General features: G+C 41.2%; 1 protein-coding gene across 1 annotated transcript; it reads left to right on the top strand.

Moving 5' to 3' along the window:
- Nucleotides 1-250: 250 nt before the first annotated feature.
- Nucleotides 251-5,172, top strand: LOC133965798 (AP-3 complex subunit mu-1-like). The gene is made up of 9 exons (XM_062400347.1): nt 251-677; nt 1,010-1,287; nt 2,009-2,180; nt 2,277-2,414; nt 2,494-2,579; nt 2,667-2,800; nt 3,005-3,212; nt 3,395-3,539; nt 4,061-5,172. The coding sequence occupies exons 2-9, from the start codon at nt 1,015-1,017 to the stop codon at nt 4,159-4,161; spliced, it is 1,257 nt and encodes a 418-aa protein (XP_062256331.1). The 5' UTR covers nt 251-677; nt 1,010-1,014; the 3' UTR covers nt 4,162-5,172.
- Nucleotides 5,173-9,186: the final 4,014 nt, after the last annotated feature.

The following is a 9,186-nucleotide window of genomic DNA, read 5'->3' as shown; positions in this document are numbered from 1 at the left end:
ACACTGATAGGACTAAAAAAGACATTATAATATAGTATAATATAGCAAAGGTGGAAAAAGGTTCCAAAATGACAAGATAAACAAAACACTTTAATAAGTTTCTGAAGAATAGGCTTTTTTTAAATTATTGTATTGCCCTATTTATATTTTGCACTTTGTTTATGTTATATCATATGTTGTAATATGTGTATATGATTGATTATGATTGTTGCTTTCTTTCGCTAAATCATTGTAATCATGACGATTATTCAATAATAAAACTCTAGATGAATTATCAATTATTTGTATTCTTACTTATTGAAACCGAACACGACGATTAAAGTTAATGTATGTTCAAAGGTGGGAGTGGCACAAACACCTGAAAGTCCGTACTCGGGGGAGTAATATTCTATATAGCTGTCCGCAAATTTCGCCTGACCAAAAAGTCCTGAACGTTTCTCTGAAAGTTTCGTGTGCTTTACAACTCGAGTTGTTTCCCATTTTAATGCTTTAAAACAAACCTCAGTATTTCAATAATGTTGTTTTGACCTTTTTATTTTTCGTTTATCGACATTTACTCGTGTCTGAGTTGCGTTTACGTGTCGTGGGATCTGCAGGCGCCTCCTCAGCTGCTCACACACTTCTGCCATATTGACACAGAGTGATTGTGTCTCGGCAGAGTCAGCTGAAGCCAGCAGGTAAAAGTTTTTTACAACATTCTAAACTGTATAAACATTAATGCCCTGGGATGGGATCCGTATGGCTCGGTTTTAGCTTTAGCAGCAAAATACAGGCGTTGAAAAAGCTCCTACATTTGTTGCAATCATGTTCCTAACTGATCAGTTACCTGAGGTAGAACTTAGTTTTCCAGATTGACTTGAGCTAAATGTTGACGTTGGTGACACTAGCGGTGTGTTGCTGTGATTTGTGCACAGACTCGTGACTGACGAGGGCTGATGTTCAAAATAAAAGTGTTGACGTCATGTCTCGAGGCGAAGCTAACGCGCTAACAGACGCTTCGTTGTTGCAGCTGAGATGATCCACAGTCTGTTCCTGGTGAATCAGTCGGGAGACATCTTCCTGGAGAAACACTGGAAGAGCGTCATCAGCAGGACCGTGTGCGACTACTTCTTCGAGGCCAAGGAGAAGGCGGTGCAGCCGGAGAATGTGCCCCCAGTCCTGCAGACCCCCCACCACTACCTCATCACCATCTACAGAGACAAGCTCTTCTTCCTGTCCGTCGTCCAGACCGAGATCTCCCCGCTGTTTGTCATCGAGTTCCTGCACAGGGTGGCAGACACGTTCCAGGTGCGTCCAGACAGATGCCAGGATTTCTAAGTCTTATATAAACTTGTATTAGATGGTTGTGTAAAGATGTGGCTTCGATCAAGGTTTCCCAAAACTATCAGCCTCTGACCCCCAAAACAAGAATTCAAAAAGTTTAGGGCTCCTTAACATGTATTTGTAGGTCTTAATGTTGGTAATGTTCATTTATTGGCTCATGCTCCATCCCTCCCCAAAAATCCATGGGAATCAGTTGAGTAATTTTTGCATAATCTTTCTTACAAAGACACTCAAAAACATAACCTTGTAGGTCACAAGAGGAATCTTAGGTAATTCATTAGTTTGTATCGTTAGGAATTCAAGAACAAAACAGCAGAGCTCTCCTGATGAATCCCCTTTTTTTCGAGTGACAAAATGATGTAAATTATAATTATATTAAAAAGAGAAAATATTCAGTCTTTGCTTGTAGGCCACCACCCGCGTTAAAGCATCACAAGTTGACACTGCTTAATTTAATTATGTAACAAACGAAAAATATTAGGAAACTCTTTTGTGTAACAGGAAACTGACAAACGCTATTGGAGAGTTGGTTGGACAAAAAAAGCAATAAGATGACACAATCTTTGACTAAAGGAAGTTGTGATAAGAATGTTGCAGTATTTTCTTGTGTTATACACTCAATGATTAAGAAAAAAGTAATCGGATCAATCATTGTTTGATTAATACATGCAATATTTCTTGTCAGGACTATTTTGGAGAATGTTCAGAAAGTATCATCAAGGACAATGTGGTGACGGTGTACGAGCTGTTGGAGGAGATGCTGGACAACGGCTTCCCACTGGCAACAGAGTCCAACATCCTCAAAGAGATGATCAGGCCTCCCACCATCCTGCGATCAGTGGTCAATACGCTCACAGGTAAACAGAGGTCCCTATGAACCGCCCGCTGTGAAGGGATTTCTAAATTTGATCTGAAATGAATCTGCACTGTTGCCTTTTGTGTCTCTTTTCCAGGAGGCAGTAATGTTGGAGATACGTTGCCAACAGGACAATTGTCCAGCATCCCGTGGAGGCGAGCTGGTGTTAAATACACCAACAATGAGGCATATTTTGATGTGATAGAGGAAATAGATGCAATTGTGGACAAATCAGGTACAAAAAAACACTAGTTTGATCACTGTAGACTGTATTCATAGAAGAAATGTTACATATACTTTACTTTCTCATTCAGGCACGACAGTATTTGCAGAGATCCAGGGTGTGATCGAAGCCTCCGTGAAACTCACTGGGATGCCTGACCTGACTCTGTCCTTCATGGTGGGTTCATGTCCTTGTTGCTCAGTGTTTCTTGGCGTGTAAAGACTTGCTCACGGGCATCATTGTTGTTGCCTTTTTTGGTGACAGAATCCTCGTCTTCTCGACGACATGAGTTTCCACCCGTGTGTGAGGTTTAAGCGCTGGGAGGCGGAGCGTGTCCTATCTTTCATCCCGCCAGATGGGAACTTCACACTGATGACCTATCATGTCACCTCTCAAAAGTAAGCCCAGCCATGGCTTTGGGTCTCAGTCATAATTTAAAAATATTGTCCATAACCAGTTGTTGGTGTCTTTGTCGTCATGAGCAGGAAAAATTTAGATTTCATTAAATATATAACAGAAGTCTACCAGTTTGTGCATGTGATTGGATATCAGTATCAAGTGTTATTATCGTTATACACAATTCTCTCTGTTTCGTTCCTCAGTCTCGTGGCCCTCCCTGTATACGTGAAGCAAAACATCAGTTTCTTTGAGACGGGATCTTGTGGCCGCCTTGACATCACAATCGGACCCAAGCAGACCATGGGGAAGACGGTGGAGGGCTTGATGGTCACTGTGCACATGCCAAAATCGGTGCTCAGTGTCAACCTCACAGCCTCACAAGGAAACTACACCTATGACCTCACTTCCAAGGTAACTAACAAAGTTGGACCTCAGCAGAGACACAGTAGTATGTTTAAAATAAGATTTGAATGGGGACACTTTTCTCCAATCAGTGTCCATCATACAGCTTACTACACTATTTATGTTGGTCTTGCATAACCAAAAATGAGGATGAAATGCATTTAGTTTTATTGTCCTTACATTTTTTTTAGCTGTTGGTTTGGGACATTGGCAAACTAAACCCCCAGAAGCTTCCTAACCTGCGTGGCGGTCTGACTATGCTGTCGGGAGCCCCCAGACCTGAAGAGAACCCGTCTCTTGACATTAACCTGAAGATACAGCAGCTGGCAATATCAGGTAATCTTAAATAAGTCAACTAAACCAAGCCGTTTTCAGACATTTATCTCTGTATGATTCAGATGAGGGCTGGCACGTTGTTTAGAGCATCAGGACATGACATATCAATTCCCCCTGCAGAAAATGCAGTGTTTTTGTTGAAAGCCCATGGACATTGGCTTCTCTCTGTGTCTCCAGTGGTGTCTTTACAGATAACAAATCTTCTGCGTGTATGCATGTACATACACGCAGAAGATCTGTTAATTTTCCAGACATTTCCTTGCTGTGTTCTCACATGGCCTCACTCCAGACCCAGATATTTTACAAGGGGACCGGCAGGAAAAGTTCTGAAAAATGTCCGGATCATCTGACTCAGACATTTGCGCTCTCACATCAACCCCTCGAGAAAATTTCAAGAAAATATCTGGACTTCAGTGCAGGTCTGCACGCAGCTTCAATTAACTAGTCCGTCCCTCTTCGTGGCACACTTTCTTTCTTGATTCTTGATTTGAGCTGTTTCTCACTTTTTGTTCTCTATGCAGGTGTCAAGGTGAGTCGTCTCGACATGTATGGAGAGAAGTACAAGCCATTTAAAGGGGTCAAATATTTGACTAAAGCCGGGAAATTCCAAGTTCGGACCTGATTGATGACTGTCTATGAGGCCAAAGGTCAATACAGTCCATTGTGCCAAATAGGAGGCAATGTCACTACACCGCTGAGTCATCCAGTACATCTTATACATCCTCCAGCTCATTGTTATTAATGCATAATTTTGCATTCTAACAGTTATTTTTTATATGTCTGGCATTACATATAAATATATATATATATATATGAATGGATGCTATTTGTGGCTTGTAAAGAGGTGCCTTAATAATTAATATGACCTTTTGAATATGAAGTGCTAATGGTTCCTATCCAGTTTAATTCTAGTTCACCATTTGAACCGTTCCACTTTCTTTTTTAGACTATTTTCTGAATAGAATGTTTTTTTTCTTTTCCTTTTTCCTTTCTCTATCACCTTCTGAGTGTTTTCTAAGGAGGACTATTTTGGTTTTGAAAAGGGACACTCGCGGCTCACTGCCTCGCTCCCCACTACTTCAACACACCTGTACAATCTTATGTTACCTGAGAGCAAATAGCCATGCCTTTTAAAACCAATTCACAAAGTACAAGGTAGCCACTTTTATACCTACACACACACACACATGTATGTTTATATGTGTGTTTATTTTTGAGAAATCTAATGAAGCTGCAGTATGTCTCAAGGCGCTGTCTGTAGTGCATGTTTTTTGCACACATTCTCATCTTTAAAGTGGCCTTAAATAAGAATAGATTAAAATGCTTTGTAAAGCACAACATCACAGCACGAACTACATATTCTTGCGACCTAAGGGAAGTATATCCTCAATTTATCTATGGTACGTAGTTTGACCTATGGAGTTTAACAACAGTCAGGGCCTGGAAACATTTGTATAATAGACTAGAAATCTACAAAGATCCTCACATAATCTTGAATACAACGTCTTAACTCAGCACAGCATTTGCACAATCAATTATCCATTCGGAAAATACTACTTAAAGCTCTTGTATGAAGTTGAATCTGTGTTTTAGTGTACTGTATAAAATGTCTTATTAAAGCTTTATAACTTCGTGTTTGTGTTGTTATTATGCCAGTCAGCATCATGGCTCTAGGAATAACACTTATGCTCAGACTAAAATATCTCAACAACTAGGGAAGAGGCTTTATTTAGAAATGTTGTCCATATTTTCATCAGTGTTGTGCAAGTTCTCACCTCTTATGAACTAGTTCAAAGTTCAGTTCATACAAGTAACATGAATAGTTCACGTTCGAAGTTCACCATTTAAATTCTGAACTAGTTCATAGTACAGTTCATTTCCTAGTTATAAGGTGAAAAGTGAGAATAAAAGACTTAACTTGTTAAAGAAAACCTTATCCATCATTACCCCTTGCCTTGACTATCAGAATCTTTATCAGACCGCGTGTAAAAATCCCTCTATTCTCTCTGTTGCCATCTGTATATGAGAGCGAGAGCTGTTGTGTTGCAGGTATGGCCTGCCCCTTTAAGGAAAGTTTGTATTGTGTGACGTAGTGCACCTTGGTATTGTGGGAAAAGACGCTTAAAGTGTGTGTATAACGAGAAGTGACCGACCACCTAGAGGTGATGAGAGTGTTGCTCCTGCTTTATATCCGAGAAAATAAAGTGGCCGCATTATCAAGTAAAGAAACGTCTCCTCCTCCTTATTCACGGAGCGGTCTGGACGGCTGGTTACCGGCCAGACAGCGAGCCAAGATAACCAGTGACAGGGGCGGCTCCTGGTACAGGCGACACAGGAGACTGATCTCTGTATGATTCAGATGAGGGCTGGCACGTTGTTTAGAGCATCAGGACATGACATATCAATTCCCCCTGCATATCAATTCCCCCTGCAGAAAATGTAGTGTTTTTGTTGAAAGCCCATGGACATTGGCTTCTCTCTGTGTCTCCAGTGGTGTCTTTACAGATAACAAATCTTCTGCGTGTATGTACATGCATACACGCAGAAGATTTGTTATCTGTAAAGACACCACTGGAGACATGATGTGACACATGCAATGTAAAACAATACATTAACGCCACACCATCATCCTCTAACCCCGAGGACACACCGGAGGTAGAAGCGCTGCGAAAAGCGATTTCCTCGCCCATGTTAAATACTTTGGCTGTAGTGCCGGGAAGAACCGGGAAGCGCCGTTGCCACACACACACACACACAAGCACATAATCTCCTGTGGGGGGCTGGCGGCTACAGGCTTGCGTAGGTCAGTCACCTGTGAAGACCAGCATCATTTAACCCTGAACCAGCGCGGAGAAATGAAAATGATGATGAAAAATGAAATATAAATTGTGCGCAGATGCCCACTGCGCACTTCCTTCGCAGAAGCCCATTGCGCAGGAATTGCGCGCGCAGTTTTTTTTTTATTTTTTTTATTTTAGATTCAATTTTTTACCTGTTTTAAATTTACATAGTGTAATATATTTTGCAATTACTAGGAAAATCCTGCCATTTTAAAGAGTTCAGTATATTTGACAGCTTGAATGTGGGATTCGAACCCGGGTCCTTGTTACAGCCACCGTACACTATACCGACTAGGCCACACCACCTGATGATCGCCGTGAGGAACTAAGCACTATAAGAAGATGGACAAATCATTGTGTGAGTGTCTGTGTCATTTTTGCTTCTTTTGATAAACACTTCAGAGAAAATATTTTATACTTCACTACATATATTTGACAGCCTTACTTAAAAGTTACATTTATATTTTTGTCTTTTAGATACTGGATGATTTAACATACTTTACAAACCTATTGTTAGAGAATAACCCAGTACCAGTTCCAACCTTGTCTTCTGTGGCCTTACAAGAATCACAGTCTGCTGTGATGTCCTGAGGCTGCCCACTGCTGGTTGCTGGGTTAATCACAAGCTGGTTTGTGCAGCTTGTGATTAACTAAAGTTGTCCATAAAAGAAAATCTTTAATATCCTTCAAGGGCAATTTGATGTACAACCAGCAATCAGTGCACGACAAAATAAACCGATATATAAAATGTAAATAAAACACAATATAAAAACCCTCTAGACTTAATAGCAGGGCAAAATTAGCTTTTAATAAATTAATTGATAAGCCGACCAACAGAAAATTACGAGTCAACTATTTAGATATTCTCGAAACATTTTATTATACTTTTAGTTTCCTGTTGTGTTTCTAATAATTATTAATCTTGGAGATAGATAGATGACATACGCTCTTCATTTTCTGATCCTCCTTCTATAACCACACTTCCAACAACTTCATCTTTATCCCCTTCACTCTCCTCTTTCACCCCCCTGTCTCCCAATCAAGTTCTGACCTTGATAACCTCCGCCCGCCCGACCACCTGCCCCCTTGACCCCATCCCTTCTCACATTCTCCAGTCTATTGCCCCTGACCTTCTTCCTTTTCTTACTCATCTAATCAACACTTCCCTGTCAACTGTCTGTTTCCCTAATTCTCTGAAGGAGGCAAGAGTAAATCCTCTCCTGAAGAAACCCACCCTTGACCCGTCTGGAGTAAATAACTACAGACCTGTCTCTCTCCTTCTCTTTATTTCCAAAATTCTTGAGCATGCTATCTTTAATCAACTTTCCTCCTATCTTAACCACAATAATCTTCTTGACCCTCACCAGTCTGGTTTCAAGGCAGGTCACTCAACTGAGACTGCCCTCCTTGCTGTCTCTGAGGAGCTTCACACTGCTAGAGCAGCCTCTCTCTCCTCTGTCCTCATCCTTCTAGACCTCTCTGCTGCATTTGACACAGTGAACCACCAGATCCTCATATCCTCCCTTCAGGACCTTGGTGTCTCAGGCTCTGCTCTCTCTCTGCTCTCTTCCTACCTCAATGAACGCACTTATAGGGTAACTTGGAGAGGATCTGTGTCTGAATATGGTCCCCTAACTACTGGGGTCCCTCAAGGTTCTGTCCTTGGTCCTCTCCTCTTCTCTTTGTACACCAACTCCCTCGGCTCTGTCATTCACTCACACGGCTTTTCCTACCATAGCTATGCCGATGACACCCAACTAATCCTGTCTTTTCCCCGATCAGAAACACAGGTAGCAGCACGAATCACTGCCTGTCTGACCGACATCTCTCAGTGGATGTCTCAACACCACCTAAAGATTAACCTTGACAAGACTGAACTACTTTTCCTCCCAGGGAAAGACTCTCCCATCCACGACCTGACTATTAACTTTGACAACTCTGTGTTAACCCCCACTCCAGTGGTGGGAAGTAGCGAGGTAGAAATACTTCGTTACTGTCCTTAAGTAGATTTTTCAAATATCTGTACTTTACTTGAGTACTGATTTTTCCTGATGACTTTTTAATTTTACTCACTACATTTGAACACAAATTTCTGTACTTTCTACTTCGTATATATAAAGAAGTGCAAACAGGGTATTGTTAAAAATATATTCTTACTGCTTGTATAACAGAGCAGGTCAAGGATCTCCGGGAGAAGACAAACACATTTGAGGCGTAACCAAATATACTCGAGGCGTTTAAGCTGGGCCTGCGACAGGCCTGACCTTTGGGCTGACCTTTTTGTCGGTCTGTTTCTGTATCTGTCTTACCTGCCTGCCTACCTGATAGAACCTTGCCGTCCCTTTGTACTCAGGATCTTTGGTTGTATCTGAACTGACCAGCCTGTCAGCACTCTCGGTTTTGTGGCCAATTTAGGTTTTGAACATTTCCTTCGTAAACTCCTGATTGTGTAAATAAAATTCCATACATCCACTTATCTCCCTATGTTTGTGGTCTTGCACACTAAGTCCTGCCTCTTTCCACTGAACATATCAGAATATGGATAGAATTTTCGAAAGGCCTGTCCGAGTAAATTCCGATGCTGCCATATGTGGAACCTACGTGTGAATCATTTAAGAACAGAAAGTCACAGGTAAAACATTTCCATTTGTTTCTTCTCTGTACTAGCGCTGTTCAGGCTGTTAACAAAAGATAAACTATCTTATTTCGTGTGCTAGAACTTGTTTCCCATTGTTGAGTTATCATAAGGGGCATTGTGTATCATTCCTGCCACTGATGAAAGCCCCATTGTTTAGTGATATTTACAG

Source organism: Platichthys flesus, chromosome 12 (assembly GCF_949316205.1).
Source record: "Platichthys flesus chromosome 12, fPlaFle2.1, whole genome shotgun sequence".
Taxonomy (NCBI): Eukaryota; Metazoa; Chordata; class Actinopteri; order Pleuronectiformes; family Pleuronectidae; genus Platichthys; species Platichthys flesus.
The sequence above is the reverse complement of the archived record's forward strand: the minus strand, read 5'-3'. Positions and strand labels throughout refer to the sequence as shown.

Excerpts from the sequence above, each read along its gene's own strand:
- LOC133965798 (XM_062400347.1), top strand. The coding sequence starts at position 1,015 with ATGATCCACAGTCTGTTCCTGGTGAATCAGTCGGGAGACATCTTCCTG. Across the intron at positions 2,415-2,493 it reads TGCAATTGTGGACAAATCAG|GCACGACAGTATTTGCAGAG; the intron begins GTACAAAAAAAC and ends TTTCTCATTCAG. Across the intron at positions 3,213-3,394 it reads CCTATGACCTCACTTCCAAG|CTGTTGGTTTGGGACATTGG; the intron begins GTAACTAACAAA and ends CATTTTTTTTAG.